Here is a 19,862-nt window from a genome sequence, read left to right on the forward strand (position 1 = left end):
ACCCCTGGGAGGAAGGTACTTGTATTACCTCTTTGGAAACCAAAGCACAGAGAGGTTAAGTCACTTCCCAGGGTCACACAGCTAGTATGTCATAGAGACAGCTTTGAACTCAGCAGCTTGAGTCCCAACCCCTTTCATTCTGCCTCTCTATAAGATGGATGACTTGCAAAGAGAAAAAAATGTCCCCTCTTCACTGGGGGAGTTTTCCTTTGTCATCAAGTCAAGGTGGGTAGACTGGGTACATGTCGTACCCATGTCTGGTGCCAGGACTCACCAGTCCTGGGGTATATCTGTGGCTCTGGCCTTAAAGGTCCTGCACCTCTTCCTGCTCACCTTTACAATTAAACTCTGTGGTACAAGCCCTGGAGCAGTGGCCTCACCAGCCAGTCTCTTACTGATCCCTGCATTCAGTGTTCTTTCCTGGCTCTGTCCTGGCTGTGGGTGTGTGTGGCCTGAAGAGTGCATGTGTTCCTGGCTGGGGCCATGGAGGCAGGCAGTTTTCTTCCCAGGGACCCAGTGTTCTTGCTGCAGCTCTGAGCCCCAGCTGGGTACTATCTCTCTGCCTTTGCAATGTCAAGGCCACCACATCCAGCTGCCACATGTGTGTTTCGTGATGCCTGCCTGGTTGGCCTGAGACTCCTGCCTGTGTGTCCTAGTCACATAGCCAGAACAGATATTACTAATCACCCTGATGAGGGTCTCAGAATCCACCTCATCACAGCCCTTCAGGCAATCAGTGTGGACTGCACAGACCTGGGAAGGAGATGAGGGAGAGAGAGGGTTGGGTCTGAGTCAGCTGCCTGTGCCACTCAGAGCCTATAAGAGGATGTCCAGGCATCCAGGAAGCTGACTAAGGTCATGTTTCAAAAGCCTTTAGCAAGATACCTTTTCTCAGCCCAGCTGGAAAGATAGGCTTAGGTTTTAAGTTTTTCATGAGGATCTTTCTGAGTCATTTGGTGCTCTGCTATCTGGCTGGGACATCTTGGGTGAAGATGTTCTTGGAATCAGGCTTTATAAGGAGAGAAATAAAAAATGCCGACAGAAAAGTGGAAGGCAAAGGAGCTCTGTTCTTAAGGTTGGGCAGTGGAACACGCATGGCCTCTGGAATTAGGAGAACCAATTCGGATCCTGCTCTTCCTGATTCTTCTCCAGCTCCCAGACAAGGACAGAAATGGGCTTCATGTTGCATGTCAATCCTGGCTGACAGTGGCTACCTGGAGTGCTGTGTTGAGGATTCTGAGGCTCAATGAGGGGTCAGTGGGAGGCAGTGCTCTGACTCATTACCAATGTTTGCCGGAGTGTGCAGGAGTGTGGAGGGTCAGGTATGAGTGAGTGCTTCCTCTGCATAGGTTCCTCACAAGCCTCTGTTTCCTCTCCAGTAAAATGGGACAGTAATGGACCTACACACAGGGAGTCGTGAGGTATTGACATCATATCCAAAATGCTCAATGGATGCTGGTTCCCTTCATCTTCTCCATCTTGCCTCCCCCCAAATCCTGTCTAGCTTTCAAAGATCTATTCAAGCCCCCTGCCACCCCATTCTTGGAAGCCTTTCCTAGAAATGCTAACCCAAGATATGTGCTTCCCTTTCCACCTGCCCAGTTCGCCTGGCCTGGCCTAGAAGGGAACAGCCCAAACAAGTTTGGAGTCAGGGAGACCTGACCTCAAGACCTCTCTCTGCCATTTAAGTCAGCTGTGGGACATCTGGCTAGCAGTGCCACCTCTCTGAGTCTCAGTTTCCCCTTCTGTAGATGAGGGTAAAGAGTACATGCCTAACAGTATTGGAAATTTAGGTGAGATTGTACATGGATGGCTCTTAGCATAGTGCCTAGCACATAGTAAGTACTCAATAAATGTTAGCAATTAGGTTTACTGTAATCAGTTTGTAAAGGCTTAAGAATTTCTCTGGCTTTCATAGTTGGAAAGCATTACGGATAGCAAGATTCAGTCCAATTTCCAAAATATAATCAGTCCCGATCACTTGGGAACTAAATAAAAAAGTTGGGAAGGGAGAGTTGTCCAGTCTCAAAAATGTGACTTGTTTGGCAGGCCAGATGCAGGGTAGACAGAATGGCTTTTATACTGTGCGTTTTATAAGGCACCGTATATCATGGCCTGATGATGCCATCCTCTGATTAGTTTGGGGCCCAAGCACTTGGGGTTTTCACCAGTCAAATCCTGACACCCACAGCTGGCTCTTTTATGAGCTGCATGCTTTAGTTTCCATTGACATCTCAGAGACCCACTTGATGGCTTACTCAGATCTGCCTTCGGAACCAGCCAGCATGTTTCAGCCCTGCTGGCAAAGGCCAATGAACCATTCTGAGTTTCCTTACATGCACAAAAATCCCTGCCTCATAGGGTAGCTGAGCTCACAAATGCTGGAGTGCTCTTCTAAAACATGCTTTTTAAAAAGTACAGCTTTAAAAAATAAATCTTTGCCTCTGTTTTATCTATCACTTTATCTAGAAGGGATTTCCTCCCTTTTATACTCTAGATTAGAGCCATGCTGCTCCAACTCTCTATAGTGAAGGATCAAGTTTATTTGGTTAGTTTTCCCACCTAGCACAGGGTGAGTTTGAGCTCCTTGCACGTGATGAGAAGGTAGCATAGGACACGTGAGACTTTCATGTACATCTGACCACAGGGAATGAGAGTTCTCTGATCACATGCTTGGATGTCAATTGCTAAAAACATTTCCCCACATTTATTCTCGTTTTTGTACTTCTCATTGTGAACCAGTCACAAGGATTTTGAGAAGTGACACCAGTCCACAGACGGCATGTGCAACGTCACTGGCCAGGAGGACAACGCAGCACAAACACTCAAGTTCATCATGTGACCTGCACAGTGCAAGAGGCCAGATAGAACAGTGTACAGGACACTGTGGTGTCTGCCCTCGGGGGCCTTGCTTCACTCATGAGACAATTAGAGTTTGCTTCTAAAAGCTTCTAAAGAAACAATGGAGAACTGAGAGAGAGGAGAGCAGGAGGGTGGGTGGCATCTGCTGTAGTTTGCACAGTTAGAGACCTGTCAGAAAGACACAACCATGCAAGAACAGGAAGGAATATTTCAAGTAAGGGAACAGCAAGTACAATGTCCCTAAGGAGGTTGAGGGCTTAGTGTGTTCCAAGCGGGAAGGAGGAAGGCCGGTGCAAGGTAGCATAATGAGTGACAGGGGTGGAGGAGGAGCTGTGGGAGGAGCCCCTGATGATGGAACCAAGCAGGGCCCCAAAAGTTCTCCTGTTCTCCCAGGAGAGATTTAACTGAATGTAATGTCAGGCTTGCATCACTAAAACTGTAGGATCTCTTTTAGCTCATTAATTTGTAGAAATCATCCAGGCCCTTGCTACCCCAGGTGTGGCCTAGGGACCAGGAGCATCAGCATCACCTGGGATTTTGTCAGGAGTGCAGAGTATCAGGACCTGCCCAAGCCTACTGGATGCATTTCTGCAAGCTCTCCACTGATTAATATGCTTGTTGAAATCTGAGTGGTGTACTCAGAATTGGACTGGCCACTGGGTCTTGAAGGTGGCCACATGTGGTGTTACCTGGGACATTATTTAACTGCTCACTTCTGGTGATTCTGATCCTGCAATCTGGAACTTCTGATTTAATGGTCTGGGGTGAGCAGCCTGTGCATGGGGACTTTTTATGGATCCCCAGAAGATTCTATATAGTCAGGATGTGACCTTGTGCAGGTCACCTGTTCTCTGTGGGCTTTATCCTTTCTACCCTCCTCAGAGTTTCTCCAACCATTTGTCCAAGCCTTCTCTGTGTATCTCTTCCCAACAGTTGTGAAAAGCTAGTTTGGTTCTCCCTCCTAAGCCCAAGAGACTTCAGCTGCTACACGGAAGCAAGGGCTATTTCTCTGCTCTCCTAGAGGCTTGCAAATGGTACAGGCCAGCCACTTTGAGGGGAAATGAAGATGGCACAGATAAAGACAAGCACCTGGAGGGTTCTGGGTGATAAGCCATCCTCTGTTTAGTAGTGAGGAGCCCTTAGGGAACCATAAGCAGTCCTTAACTAGAATTGGAAGGGCCCTTAGAGTTCAGATGAACAACTCTACCCTTTTTATAGATGAGAAAAGCTGAGGACCACATAGCCTTCACTTCAAGATCGAACTGTGAGGTAGGAACAGAAACAAAACCACAGCCATCCCTACTATTTCTATAACCTTGCCCTCTTTTCATCTTGTCTTTGGAATTCAGGAACCTGTGACATGGCTAACATTTATGAAGGTACGAAAACAACCACTTGGTTGGAGGAAGCTCTCTTACCAGTTTCTGGGTGACTCCGGGGGGAGCCCACTCATAGGTGATGGTGTCAAAGGTGGGATCTTTCCCAGTGGCAATGGGATTAGTCATGATCATACGGTTCCTCTTGTAAATTCGGATGCCATCCCCGCCTTTCACTCGGGCCGTGAGGGTGGAATACTTGGAGTCCATCAGCAAGCGGCCAATTTTCCGATCATCTTCTAGGTCGGAGCTCAGGCAGTGGTCTTCCTGGCTGCATTTGCATGACTTGCATATTTTCCTGAGATGGGGCAGAGATGGGGACAAGTGAGATCAACCTCCAGAAAAGACAGGCAGTCTCCACTGGCAGCATCTGCCCTTTTGAAAGCAGTGCAAAGTCCAACTCCAGTGACTTGGAAAGGTTAGCAGCAGACACATGGTAACATGAGACCAATGGGCCTTTTTGGAGTTGGGACTGCATTTGGGAGGTTCTAGTCTGTCTATCGGTCTGTCTACCAGTAGAGATTGTGGGGTATGACTTTTGCTGGAAGAAAAAAGCAGCACATTTACTCTTCTGGTGGTTGTGGTGGCAAAGGCTGGTTCATTCATTAGAGATGCCTTAAAGCAGGAGTCTTCACGGCCTGAGGGCTGAACCTGGCTTATAAGCTGCTTCCGTAAACAAAGTTTTATTGGAACAAGGCCATGGCCATTCATTTGCATATCTTCTGTGGTTGCTTTGGGGCTCCAATGGCAGACTTGCATAGCTGCACAGAGACAATATGGCCCTCGAAGCCTAAGTAACTACTGTCTGACCCTTTATAAACGAAGTTGTGGACCCCCTGCTTTAAGGAATTTGATATTGTCTCCCAAGATTCCTGAGCCTCACAGCTTTAGCAACTTTTAACTCTTGAGCTCTATTCTGAAGTTAGAATAGAGCTGGAAAATTTCTTCAGGAAATCGGTGGACAGGAGCCAGTGGGAAGAGAAAGAACTTAGAAAACCCCTCAGGCTGAAGAGACTGGTGTTCACTGGCAAGTCTTGGTCATGAGGCTGGGAAAAGGAAAAGCATCCTGGGCAAGCTGTACATTCACTGTAAAGCCTGGGCCTTCTCTCTGACAAAAACAGAAGTGATTGGCTACTTTGTGTCACACTGTTATAGTTTAGGAATCCAGAGTTCTATGTCCTGAAAGCAAAATAATGCCCCTCCCTTTCTGACCTGTCACCACAGGCATGCTGTATCCCAGACGCACCATACATGCCATTTAAGAACTTGTTAAGTCAAGTAACCTCTTTCAAGACCTAATGCAGGGATTGGGCAGCCTCAGAAAGAGAGATGTTCCTATAGTTGCATGAGTACTTCCCAGCCAGACATGCCTAAAGACACCCTCCTTGGCTCTTCAAAACTTGGGAGATTGATGCGTTTAATCATAGATCATAAATATTGACTGTGGGGCTAGAAAGGGCATGGCTTGATGGTTTACATCAGTGGTTCCTGACCAAGGTCAATTCTGTCCCCCAGGGGGATTTGGTGATGTCTGGAGACACATTTGATTGTCACAATGTGGTACTACTGCCTTCTATAGGGTAGAGGCTAGGGATGCTGCTAAATATCCTACAATTCATAGCTCTCTCTTTGCAATGAAGGGTAATCCAGTTCCCAATGTCAAAAGTGCTGAGGTTAAAAAACCCTCGTGTAACATGAAGAGGAGATCCCCTCCCAATCTTCACAGAACTTCCAGTTGGGAGAGCAGGGAGAATCAGGGAGAAACTACAGCATGAAGTAAAATCAGCTGGGCCGGGTGAGAGCTGCATGTGCTGTGTGGTGGCTCTGCTGGACTGGACCGGTTCTCCAGGATGTTAGTCTGCAGCATGTGGACAAGGGCTCAGTGGTGATGAGTTTGAAAAGCAGTGGGTTACAGAGGGTGAAACACATTTTTTAGTGTGAGGCTGCTTTTTGTCTTTAATGTACTGATGTGCACTATGACCCCAGGTGGGGAAAGAAGGCAGCATTCCCAACATTATTTGAGGAGAAGGTTGCAGTCCAAGTTCCTATTCAATGGGCTGCAATTTGAGAAAAGTTAAAATTGGTGATCTCAAGGACGATTCTAGCACCTAAAGGTGATGCAGGATGAAAACGAGGTCTTTTTGTTCTCATAAAAAGGGGTTGCTTGTTTTGTGGAATTGGGGCATTTTAATTATGATCAGTAATATTTCCTCGCCTCTCCTTTTTATGAGGCAGGAAGGAGACTGCTTCTCCAAGAGGACAGATGATAGCACCATTGGTTTAATGTGGGTAGTGACCACAGAAAGTGGAAGGAGGAGGAAGGAAGTGAAGGAAATTCTGGTCTCTCTCGGGTCCTCTGACTTCCCCAATACCTCCTGCATGTGAAACTGGGTGAGGAAGCTGCCTTTTGCTTTCCTGGTTAACGGAGACTCTCAGGATGCTAACAGAGATGTTGGGAATGTAAACACTTTGAAAAGGAAAATATTGACAAATATGAGATACTCTTTGGGATTGTGTCCATGTTATTTCTCCTTTATTCATGTTTTTCATGTTGCCAGGCACATGGCTGGGACTTTATAGAAGTCCGTCGCACTCTTTCCAGGTACCACGACTGTAGTGGACACAGAGGTACAGGGTCTTAGTGGTGTTTAAAATGGCCATTTCTGCAATCTGTCATAGGCAACCTTTAATTGTGCAAAAGGCACAGCCTTGGAATCTGGTCCCAGCCTACATGTTAGCTCACCATAGGTCCATGGTCAAGGTTCTTATCTATCAAATGAGAGGGTTGGTATACATCAGTGATGTCAAACCATGGCTAATAGGCCGAATCCAATTTTTGTATGGCCCATGAACTAAGAATAGTTTTCATGTTTTTAAATGGGTAAAAAATTTTTGAATATCGTGCCCTTAAATAAATTAATGCTTTCATGCTACAAGGACCAAGGTGAACAGGTGTGACAGAGACCTTGTGACCTGCAAAACCTGAAACGATTCCTATCTGGCTCTTTGCAGACAGTTTGCTGACCTCTGGTCTAGTTGATGAGGTTTCAAACTTTGCTGGGTATCCAGATCACCTGCGGAGCGGGGTAAACTTGGACATACCTTGCCCCGGCCCCCACTAGTCAGACTCGTGGGTCTGCAGTGGGAGTCAGACACAGGCAATTTGTGATCCTGTTCCCGAGGTGATTCCATGACACAAAAGCACCCGAGTTACTACTCCTCCCTGTCAGGAAGTTAAGCAGCTCAGGTTGACTTTCTCTAGATTGTCCCTTGAAAAGCCCAGGAAGCCCAGCTATCATGTGACTGCAGCATTATTGATGCAGATCCCCTGCCCTGGTGAGAAGAGGCAGAATTAACACTACGGATCCCAGGGCAGCTGCTGACACTGGCCTGGAGAGAGCACCTTGTGAGAAGGGGTGCTGTCATGAGCAGTTTGGGGGAGTCCACCAACAGCAACTCCCTGAAGAATGCAAAAGTTTGTGATTTGAAGAGACACTGGTCTCACTTCCATTTTTCATAGTACATCCCCTGTTTCCCTTAAATCAGTTTTCCCCCTCTATCCACTGAAGTCAGTGTATATTGAAAAAAGTACAGCTAATTAGAATAATAACAATATAAAAAATCTATGTGTGTTGGGAAGAGAGCTTGGGCTCTCTCTGAAACACCTAGAGTCCTGGAGGTGTGTTTTCCTCCTCCTTGAAGGGAAATACAGCATCCTGTGAAGTTTGCTAGGTGGGCAAGGAGCCCAGCATGGCTATTGGGAGTGCAGGATGCTAAAGGCTGGTGGGGAAGCTCCTCCCTGTTTTCATGATATGTTTGTCCTGAAAGTCTGCTTTTGTACCCTCCTGTCTATGTAATGCTACTCTTCTGGGCTTCTGATACTAATTCCATTCTAATTCTACTAACCATGTGAATCACTCATTTGATTGTAAATAGTTTGTCTGAAACTATGGAATTGTAAAGCCAGAAGGGGACCCCAGAGCACATCAGCTCCAAAGCCCCTATTTCTCAAGTGGGAAGCCTGAGGCTTAGGGAAGGGAAGTGTCTTCTTCAGGCAGAGCCAGCATGTGAATTCTGTCCTGTGATTATTAGTTAAGGGCCTTTCCCACCAAACCAGGCTGGCTACCACTTTGATCTTCACATATATTTAAAACTATGGAGAGTATGGGAACTGGAGCATAATTGTGGTTTTGACATGGTTTCCCCCCTAAGGGTGGGACCTCACTGCTCCAATTAAGGTCCCTGTTAAGATTGTTTAAACCAAAGATGACACCTGAGATAAAGGAAAGACCTACAGGCTGCAATCTGTCTTTCTCAAGGATAAATTCACTTCATGTTCAAGTCATGAAGAAATGTAGGGATTAAAATAATGCTGAGAGACTCCTGCTTCCAGCTATGAAGGACAGGGTGTTCAGAACTTCCTTCTTCCCATAAATATCTAGAAAACCAGACAAACTATATTAAATGATTATTTTGAGATGTCAGACAACAGGAAGCACTGGGGTGTGATCCTTGTGATAAGAAAAATGTTACTGAATGGATTCTGTGTGCATTCAGGGAACATTAGCTCCCTGCCCAGGAACTCTGAAAGGAGGCCTCCAAGGCTGTCTTAAGAATCCTAAGCTGATGATTCTAAACACTGTTCTATGACACCCTGACAGCAGATTCAGGACCAATGGAGTGACATGATAGGGAAGGTAACTTTCCTCTAGGGCAGAAAGAGCTCAAGTGGCCAAAATAGATGCATAGAAGGAGGTTCCCCTTCCTGGAAGTGTTTTAGCCAAATTGCTGGGAGGAATTTGTGCCGGGGACAGGAATCAGGATTGGATGACGTTGAAGGTCTTGAATTAGATGACCTTGAATGAAGGTCAGGGAATGGGGTCAAAGATGGTCTTGTGCTTTGAAAACTCATGGTGCACTGTACTGCAGAATGGTTGAGAGTACACCATGGGGTTTTCCACAGACCTGAGTTTGAATCCTGTCATGCAGTAGCCATCTCCCCCTTATCCACCCTCAGTTTCCTGATCTGCAAAATGGAGATACTAATATCTATTAATTGGGGTTATCTCAACATTTAAATGCAAAAGATTAAGTTCAGTTCAATAAATATTTTTATAATTGCCTTCTTACAGTGGAAGCCAACATCTCTGAGACAAAAGCCTCCCAAATTTTGTTCCCCCACTGAGTGCCCAAGGCAATGTTCTGGCAGTGGAGATAAAAGCTCCTTCTTTGCTGTGGCGCCCTACAAAGTCTCACAGGACTGCAGGGACAGTCACGCATGCTGCACCCTGCACAACTTCTGGGGGTGCCATCCACACAGATGCTGATGTGAACAGTACTGCGACTGTGCAGTGTGGCAGGCCTACCTCTAGTTTTCAGTCTTCAGTGAAAAAAAGAAAAGTCCAGCTGGCTCTTATGGTCCTCCCGTGTGGATGTGAATACCACGTTTTGGTTTCTAAGTGTGTAGACACCTTGACTTTTATTTCTGTCCCAGGGGCACTCTCAGATCAGAACACACTAAGAGGGATGATGGTACAGTGGGAGGAGATCAGCCCCATGCACCAAACCCCAGGACAGACAGCTCTACCCAGAGTGGACCATGTGCCAGCTAATACTGTTCACACCTTCCCAGCGCAGTCCTTGCTGGGCTGAACCTTCACCTCGAAACAGTTAATGGAGTGTGAAGCTCCTTCTTCATCTTGGAGTCCCCAGGGCTTTTCTGTCATTGCCGGGTTAGGCCAAGTGGGAGTGCACTCGCTCCAGAGCCACTCCTCTCCAAAATGTGCATCCTAAGCAGTCCCAGCAGAGAATGACCAGGGTTCTCTGAAAGGACAGCCAAGAAGTGAAGGCAGGCAGAGCCTTCCTGACAAACTCAGTTACCTCCACGAATGTGGCTCGAAGCCTGAACACGTCCCCTTGCATCTCAAACAAGGCACACCTCTTGCTGACTGCTGCTGGCCCAGGGACATCTGGAAAAGAAGCAGAAAAGAGGGTGTTTTCCTTCTAAACATCTTGGACCAGGGATGCTTGACCTCTGAAAGAGTTGGCATGCCAGCAAAGGGATTGTGTGGGGTTCAAAGTGCTTGAGATGAGTAAGCCATCACTAACTGTTTACCAGGAACACTTACTGTTTACCACCACTTACTGTTTGCCAGATGACCAGCTGGGAAAGTGGCCATAGGGCAGGCACGTGTGGAAGGGTGGGGCACTTCCCAATAGAAATGCAGTGGGGGCTCATTCACAACCGACAGTGCTGTCACTAGTTACCATGGCTGCTGTGAGGGACCATCTGCTCCTTCCTCTACCCTTCCCCACTCCTCGGATTCCCTTGTCACTGAAATGGAATCTTCCAGCAAATGTCCCCTCTCCCTCATTTATTTGTAATTTATTGATAGTGTGTGATTAAAGCAAGGCGCAAACCAATGTTTGTGCTGCCAAAAGTTTATAGCCCAAAGCATAACTTAAATATTTTGCTGAAACATAGAAAATCAGGCTGTGCTTTGGAAAGAGAAGGACACATGAATCAGTTCTTAATGTTTGTTACCAGCCAAAGGTAGCAGAAGTGCAATGGCTGCTGCTGCTGATGTGCTTAGACCCTAGTGGCTCTCAGACGAGGCCTTGACACCAGCAGCATCGCTGGAAGCTTGCAGAAGGGCTCAGGCCCCACCCCAGCCCTTTTAAATCAGAATCTGCAATTTAACACAATTTAGTAGAGTTGTATTATATTAGACCTAGAGAAGCAGTGCATTGTCAGTATATGGGTCTGCTGGCTGAGAATCTTGCCTGACTCTCCATTGGGAGTGGGGGTGTGTGTGGATGAGTTGGTACCGGTATGTACATGTACTATGATTTTATCAAAAAGCAAGGTTCCCTCAGCTGGTACAATACAGGGATAAGCTCATCATTCACAAGCTATGGAGCCACTTAACCATTTATTTAGCATCTACTATGTGCCACAAACAGGGGATACATCCCAAGATCAGGTGTGCCCTGGAGGAAGTCATAATCTAGGGGGAGATGGAGAAAGAAAAACATACTTATCACCTGCTGCTGGAAAGGGTAATTTTGAAGACAGTTGCCGAGTATATAGTAGAAACACATGGATTCTGGAGTCTGAGTGACCTGAATTCCAAACCCAGCTTCATGACTTAACAACCACATTGACCTGGACCAAACGAGCCAGGTTTTCTCACCTGTCAGAGGGGTACAGAGATAATGTATGTAAAGTGTCTGATTGCATCAGGCACTACAAATATCAGCTGCTACTATATTATTTCACAGAGACTTCAGGAGCACAGAGTAAGGTGTCAATAAACCTGTACGGTAAATCCAGGGAAGCCTCCTAGAGGAGGTGACTCTGGATCAGGCCAGTGCAAGATGAACTGGCAGAAAAGGAGAAAGGGCTTCCTGGCAGAAGAAAGAAAATGTGCAAGGACAAAAAGGAACAAAAGAGCTTGATGGGTAGCACTACGCACAGTCTAAGCATGCTCTTTGGGGCATGTGAGTGCTCTTGGTTCTAATGCACATCCACAGTTTTGGCAAGTCAGAACCATGTCACACCTATGTGAAGGGAGATACATCCATATCTGTGTCTGTTCAGTATTAGATTTGTGCTAAAACTGGAGAACAAGCAATGCGTACCACCACCCCCTTGTCCTGAGCTGGGAGCGTTCATTCACAGGCAGAACTTGCTCCTTGCAAACACTTGTTCTTGACACCTTGGATTCTGCGAGTTGAAATGCAGCAATCCTTTCAGACTTCATAGTTGAGTGCTTCAAAGGTTACTTTGGGAGGTATACAACTTATGAATAAGGTGCCATCATTAGCTTGTTTTAAATAGACCCAGAGGCAGTGAGGCCTGGAAACAGAAGAGCTATGTGGAAGCATTTCATAAGTGGCCAAGCACCCTGCAAGCTTGAGCATTGTTCTTTAATGAGTGGCTGATTTAACAGTCATCCTTTGAGGGGATTAGTCCTGATGCTTGGCCAGAAGACTTGAGCGGCTGGCTCAGGGTTTGGTTTAGAAACAGTGATGTAAGGCAGCACAGCGAAGCAGAGCACTGGCCTGCAGGGTGGGGGGTTGGCGGGTGGCCCTGCAGTGCCAACTCTGACATTTATTAGCTGTGCAGCTAGAAGCGACTCATTTCCTCGCCCAGCCTAAATTGCTCCTCTGTAAAATAAGAAAACTAGCCAGAATTGGGGCTGCCCAAGTCTCGTTCTGTAGAGTCTTTGTTCTGTGAGATGTTTCAAAGTGGTCGAGGGCCAGGGGCAGGAAGGATTGCACGATCAAATGAAGATGATGAACACCGGATACAAAAAGGCTTCTGGAGCCTTTCAAGTGCCAGCCTGCCCTGGAAGTGAGAAGAGAGGTGGCGAGAGTCTTGATTTTGTGCCTTCCTGCTGCTGGGTGTGGGCGAGTGACTGGACTGGTGGAGTCTCAGTTTCTTGTTTGTGTCGGGGGAGTGATAGGAACCAACCTGCCCCACGCAGTTACTGTGAGGCTGGAATGGGCTGCTGCAGGGAGAGGGTGCTGCCTGTACTGATTTCTTACTGTTCGTCGTTGTCATCACTTCTTGTGCAAACAGTCTGAGAGACCCTGAGTCAGGTGTTCTCAAAAACATTTTTTCCCATAGCTTCAGAGTTTTAGGGAACTTCAGAGGAACCACTTTTCTAACTGCACACCTCCTTAGTTTCATGGACATGTGTGGCCTCTCTGACTAAGTGTAGGAAGCAGAGGGCTGGCCCTAGTCTCCATCCTGCTAGTGGGACAGTTTCCATGGTGACAGAAGTCTGTGGGAGAGAAAAGTAAATGGCCTTTTGAGGAAGAAATAGGTTGGGGCCATCAGACCACACTTGCAGCTGGCTTCCTGGAAGACTGTTAACACAATAAATAGCCATTCGTCCACTGCATACGATTCATCCAGACCCAGTTATCTCCGACACAGAAAATGATCCTGTTTATTGATGAGGGGAAAACATCAACCAGAAATAGTGTTTCAAACAACATATTCCAGTTTATAAACAGTGGGTTTGTCTGATGTGGACTGAGTCTCTGGTAGAAGATGGCACAGTGGCCCGCAGTGGCTCACAGTAGCTAAGAAGAAAAGCACTTAAAAGGGCCTGTCACTTAAACAAATGGGTTCTTGAATGTAGCATCTATTTTGTTCTTTTTCTTGAGGGGAGGATAAAATGTTTTGACAATTTTCTTTGGCTTCGGATAGTAGGATGTGGTTCATTTGATGCTGTGGAACAGCATTGTGTGGGGGGCTGGAAAGGACTTAGACCAGGGGTCCCCTGGGGAGGCCAGGGGCAGGGTCAACAGGGACTCCTCCCTCCTTTGAGCATTCACCTTCAGGTGAACCCCAAGAGAAATCTTAAGGGGGGACAGTGTCACCAAGAACCATGTAGGACTTTGATGAAGAGGAACCAGAAAGGAGAAATGCAATATGGAGTTTAGGGGTGAGCATGGGAGCTAGAATTATTAATGGGGGTTCTCCTCCCAGGTCAGCTTCTCTCTCCTTATCTCAGTTTCCTCCTCTGATAAATTAGTTTTCCTTGCCCTTTTTGTCTCAACAAGGCTGTTGTAAGTATCATGTAAAAGGTTGTTTGTAAAGTGAAATAATTATTTACGATTAGTTGTTAAAAAGTTATCCAGAACTTAGCAATAAGGCAGAAAGATGGGTGAGGATCCTTTCAATGTCATATGGCAGCAATATGACATTCCACCTTATCCCCAAACCCCCAAGGATTATCTAGAAAAATTTACTTTGCTCTACTCCAAGACTTGGTGTTACATTGTAGCTTTTTCTCCAGCAGAGATACAAATACAAATAACTTTTTTCCTTTTGAAAAAGATAACCCCAAAGGCTATGGTTTATTGTCCTACAGGGCATGAACTAGTTATGTACTTAACCCATCAACCTTAACTTTAAATTGACTATAAATACCTAGCTCCTTAAATGGTTTTTGAATTAATCTAAATTTCTCACTGAGTCCTTCTTTAATGAATGAGTGGACTAAAATCTTTGCTAAGTTCTAATTTATATTTGCACGAGAGTCACAATGTTACCTTTTTGAAAATTATATCCTAACATCATCACATGCTCCCCTTCCATCTATGGGCTGGCTTTCTGAGCTGGTGTGTTCTGAACTGACACTCCATTGTATTCCGAGTCTCCTACTCTGACACGTCTTTTACAAGTAAGCTCCATAAGCATATATGTCATTGAAAATTATTGATCAACATGCTGTTACTTAAAAACAAACCCTCCCCTAGGGGTTCCCAGGAGAGAGGGTGGAGATGACTGGGGTGGGGTGAAGTTATGAGAAGGTCCAGAAAAGAACTGAGGTCATATACAGAAAAATGATCCTGAAACTACCCCACTACCATCAACAACCCTCAAATAACAACAGCTTGGCAGTCGACGGAGTGATTTCGTTGAAATATCCTCTTCCTTAACCACTATGACAACCCTGTGAGGTGTCCTCATCACTCCTGGTCAACTGGAGACACCTGCTTGGGTCTGAGAGAGGAGACACAGCTTGTCTGTTCACAATGGCCTAGGCAGGGGCTCCGGGGTGGGGGGAGGCACCTTTTAAATCTACACTTATCTGTACTGGCCTGTAAGCAGAGTGTTTGATCTTTCCTCAGGTTTATGATTGTAGCTCACATTTACTGAGTACACCTTATGTGCCAGGAGAATGCCAAGCATTTGTATGATATGTAACTAGAGCTTCTAGGTGAACCTATGAGAACCTTTTTTTACTGAACTTATTTTCACTAACCTTATTTTCATATGAGGAAAGAGGTCCAGAGAGGTTAAGATCCAATAGCTTGTAAGTGGTAGGGGCAGGAAGTGAAACCAAGTAGGTCTTACTTCAGAGATATGCTCTCATCCAATCTGCTACAGCACTTTCCCCCAAGCACTTTACAGTTTACAAAGTATATTCATATCAACCCTGGGCTGCAGGCATATTATTGCACTTGGCTCATGAGCAAAGCAAGCGCATAGGGCTGATGGGATTTGTTGCTCAGAACACGATTCACACTCATGTCTTTGGAATCCAGATCCTGTGACTTTCTACCACACCAGGAGTCCCAGGCCCCAGACAACCTCTTATGAGTCTGGCCTCGACTCTGGGCATCGGGCCAGCTGGATCCGAAGGGGTGGGGGAGTGTGTTTGCAGGGATGGGAAGTCCTGGAAGGGCTAGGGCTGGGGGCAGTAGGAAAAGGCCATGATCATCTTGGTCCTGGGATTTCCACCATCCAACCCTGTTCTGCTAAATAAACTAAAGTGTAAATAGATGTTCAAGGCAACAGACAGGCCTCAAGGCAGTTGTCAGGCGGGCGGCCAGAAAAGAGAGTGAATCAGAGTCATAGCAGCGGCTGTGGGAGAAAAGCGCTGGCTCCCCTAGTGCAGCGGCCCCTCCATGGAAGCCTGACACAACGACGAGCCAGGTGTGCTCAGTACTTCCCGGGGAGCTGGGGTGTGCACTGTGCCCCAAGTTGTGAAGGTGGTTGGATAATAAGCAACTTGCTAGTCATTTCTGGGTTTATTCTCAACTCTTAATAGTTTGCCTATACTGAGGACACTAGCACCCCCACCTTGTTCTGAAGTAATGGTGAACCACTTTTAAAGGGACAAAAGTTGCTGAGCGCTCGATGTCATGGGGCTCCCATGATGTGGCCCCCTCACCTGTCTGCATTCACCCATCTCTGCTTCCCATCTCATCTACTGTTTCTACCCAGATTCCCTTCCCAGTCACCTGGGCCCCCTGCAGCTCTCCTAAACATGAACAGCATTTTTGTTTGTGGTCATCTAAACCTCAGAGGGCTACAACCCCACCCACTCTTTAAGGACCAGCGTAAGTCCCATCTTTTTAAAAAATTTGTCAACTGCAGTTGACACAATATTATTTTATATTAGTTTCAGGTGTATAGCATAGTGGTTAGACAATTATATAATTTACAGAGTGATTCCCCTGGTAAGTCTAGTACCCACCTGGCATTATACATAGTTATTACAATAAGGCTCATCTTTTCCATTATAAAAAGAATTAATAACAGCTGTAACAAGTACCAGGCCTTGTGGTTTTCCATCAATGTGCTAAACCTGAGCTTCTGCAAATCTTACAACACCTGTATGAGATAGGTTACCTTGGCAGTGGTCCTCAAGGTGCGTTCCCCAAGCAGCACCTGGGAACTTGTTAGCTTTGCAGATCCTCAGTTGTCACCCAGACCTACTGAATCAGGCCCTTTGCAGGTGGGGCCCAGTCATAGCTGTTCGAGCCCTCTAGGTGATTTGGATGCACAACTAAGGTCTGAGAACCACTGATCTTTGCTGGTATCTGCAGGCTGCACATGAGTCCATGGGAAGAGAACTGATTGTGCTGATTTGCCTGAGACTGATTCAGGGCCTGGAAGAGACACTTGCAGTGACAAAACCAGGAAAACCCTAGGCAAACCAAGGAGGAGTTGGGTTTCCTCATTAAGAGGATTCAAAGAGGTCACGTTAAAGCACTGGAGCTTGGATATGAACCTAGATTTCTGAGTCCTGAATCTCCATTTAAACTTAACCAATGTACTACAGATGATGCCAAGAGGCCTTTTCCAGATATTTTGGGGCCCTTCCATTTTTTTTCCTCAGGTAACTCACAGAAATACAGAATTAGATAAAGTAGCATATCTCAAGTTAACCTGACACGAATTAGCATAAAGGTCCCTTGGGATCCAGCTAACATGCAGGTTGGGGTTTGGCAAGTCCAGGGACCACCCTGAGTAGCTAGGGACTTGTCTGCATTGAGGATCACCTCAGGATCTCTTAATGCTTCCAAAGTGCGGGCCACACCCCAGACCAATTCAACCACAATCTCTGGGGGCAGGTCATAGACTATAGTCATTTTGGAAGTTTCTTGTGGTATTCCAATATACAGACAAGTTTGGAAACAACTGTGCAATACCAACTGCTGCTCCAACCACATGCTGTACCTTCAGCTGCTCCAACTTGGATTTTAACATCTTTAACATCATTGGTTTAACACCCACACCCTCGACTTGCAGATCACAGTTCCTATAAGTTGAGTTTTTACAGCATGTCTGACTTTTGTTATTGTCATTTCACTTTGGTCCCATCTGCTCTGGCACAAGCCCACCTCCTAGGCTTTTGTGCCAAATGCAGTAACTCTCTTAACATCTGTGTAGAGGGGAAGCTACACCCTTTCCTCTTCCTCTAAGTTTCGCCAGCTGGCTGACTTTTCTCAGGGGCTCTCTTGGATATTGAGACCCTCTGTTAGGCCTGAAGTCAGGGGTGGGCCTCCCCACCCTCCAGGGCCATGGAGGTTGGGAACTGAGAGATCCTATCAGATGGAGGAACCCAACCTGGGAACACCTAAGGCCCAGAATGGTTATAAGCTGCATCATGGAGAGATTGTTTGTTTTTCCTCAGGAAGTCTGGCAATTTTGGAGAGTGGCCTAGCTGGGAGGTATAAAGGGGAGCTTGCACTTCACTTTCCTGCTCAAGGGCCCCAGGATTGAGACAAGGGCCTGGACTTTTTCCAAATTTTGAAGCTCCCCAACAATTGAAAACACGAGTTGCTAAAAGGGGGTTATGAAATCTTTATTTTTTAAAGTTGTATTTTGTGTTCACTACCCCAGGTCAAGTCTCCTTCCATTACCATTTATGCCCCCTTTCCCTGTGGTTGTCACATTGTTGTTGTCTATGAGGTTTTCTTTCCTTCCCTTCACTTTTCACCCAGCCCTGCAATCAGTATACCTACCAGTATAGTAGCTCTCTCCATTTGCCACCCTTCCTGACCGTAAACCCTCCCTGTCACATGTCCTGTCACCAGTGGTGGAGGCTGGGGTCCAGAGCTCCACCCAAGGGATGCTGGGGAAAGGCCAACAACCCGGCTCTTTCCAGTCTGCTAGCTTTTAATCAGGATGACTTTGGCATGCATTTCCATACCATCTTTTTTTCCCTGTTTTAATGTAAAGTGAATGCTCCTTGTCTTGCCCCCTCCAGCCTTAAGAAGCACTGTTGCCTTGTTTGTTTTTGACCGCTGGCTCCTTATCTCCCTACTGATGCTCCTCCTCTGGTTGGGAAGGCCTCAAGCTAGGGCCAAAGGTTGTGGCCAAGAGAACTGTTTCCCCAAACATGAGATGAAAAAGTGGGACTTGTAGCTCATATCCGAGGGGGTTCTAGCTTTTATCCCACCTTGCCTTAAGATAGCAGGCTTAGAATATGGTAGCAAGAGGCTGAAGAGTGTAGAACTGGCTGCAGGCAGTCTTTCTCCTTGTTCAAATTTTCATTCTGCACCATGGACCTGTGGTCTCTAGGATGATATGCAAATTGGCCAGGGAAACAACTTTAGATAAAGCGCTTCCTAAAACCACAGCTACTCTCACATAGGCAGCAGCAAAGTCCTCATCTGCATTAGAGAGAATGTCTGGTGACAGGCGTCTGTGTGTGTGATGTGTCCTTTCTTCCCCAGGGTTGCCCCTTGGCTATTTCTACTTCTCTATCTGAACAAGCTCAGATATGAAGAAATCTCTTTAATTTAGATACTGTTTTCCTGAACTGTGTAATGAGGAAGAAAATTCACAGACTAAACAAATTTTGATTAACTCAAGTAATCTAGTATGTAGAGTCTATGGAAGGAAAACTTTCTCCCCCCCTCCCCCACCTCTCCCTGCCCTGCCTCTCTTCCTTCCTTCCTTCCTTCCTTCCTTCCTTCCTTCCTTCCTTCCTTCCTTCCTTCCTTCTTTCCTTCCTTCCTTCCTTCCTATTTAAAGCCACAGAGTAGGAAAATGTTTGCTGGGTCATGAGCTGATTGTAGAAGTGCCTGGGTTGTTGGTATTTCAAGGTACAGATTCAATTATTTTCCTATTTGTGTGTGTTAAATTTATCATGTGGACTGGGTGTGGTAGAAAGAGTTAGTCTGATGGATTTAGTTCAGGATGCTAGGAGTGTCTGATGCTGCAAATACAGTTTTATAAAAATGCCCAACAAAAGGGTACTTTCTACTCTCTATAAGAAATGGTGTTTTATTTTGTTTGTTTTTAATCCTCAGTGGAGGATATGTTTATTGATGGGGGGAGTGGAGAGAGAGAGAGAGAGGAAGAGAGAGAGAGAGAGATTGATGTGAGAGAGGAACATTGATCAGTTGCCTCCCATACGTACCCTGACCAGGAATCAAACCCATAACCTTTTGGTGTACAAGATGATGCTCTAACCAACTGAGCCACCTGGCCATGCTTTAGTTTTTTGTGTCTGTTTGTTCACATTCAACTCTAGGAGAATTTGGATTTGGGGCAAGCTATACCACATTCTCCTTACTGTCCTCCCTCTCTCAAAACATCATGTTTAGCAGACAGAATTATGTTAAAGTCAGGGTGGCCAGGAAGGAGCATCAAATTCAAAGAAACCTAACATGTTGCTCTGGAGGTCACAGCAGGTCACAGGATGTATGGTGGCCCCTGACTCTGGGGGTCGGGGAAGGGGCCTGCTGCTCCTGTGTCTCCCACACTAGCTGTCCAGAAGCAGGTCCCAATCATCCATTCAGGTTCCTTGATAAACATGCCCCTGGGAAAGTTCTGGAAACCACCACCCAACTCCTGTTATTTCC

General features: G+C 46.2%; 1 protein-coding gene across 1 annotated transcript in view; it reads right to left on the minus strand.

The window, feature by feature from the left end:
- LMCD1 (LIM and cysteine rich domains 1) overlaps positions 1 to 19,862 on the minus strand; it is a 57,100-nt gene that overhangs the window by 16,762 nt on the left and 20,476 nt on the right. The window contains exons 2-3 of the mRNA XM_045832300.1: positions 10,119 to 10,207; positions 4,281 to 4,536 (exon numbers count right to left, since the gene is read on the minus strand). Of these exons, the coding sequence (XP_045688256.1) occupies positions 4,281 to 4,536; positions 10,119 to 10,207 (345 nt within the window). The remainder of the gene's footprint in view (positions 1 to 4,280; positions 4,537 to 10,118; positions 10,208 to 19,862) is intronic.

Source organism: Phyllostomus hastatus, unplaced genomic scaffold, assembly GCF_019186645.2.
Source record: "Phyllostomus hastatus isolate PE091 unplaced genomic scaffold, TTU_PhHast_1.1 phas_contig_16, whole genome shotgun sequence".
NCBI lineage: Eukaryota > Metazoa > Chordata > Mammalia > Chiroptera > Phyllostomidae > Phyllostomus > Phyllostomus hastatus.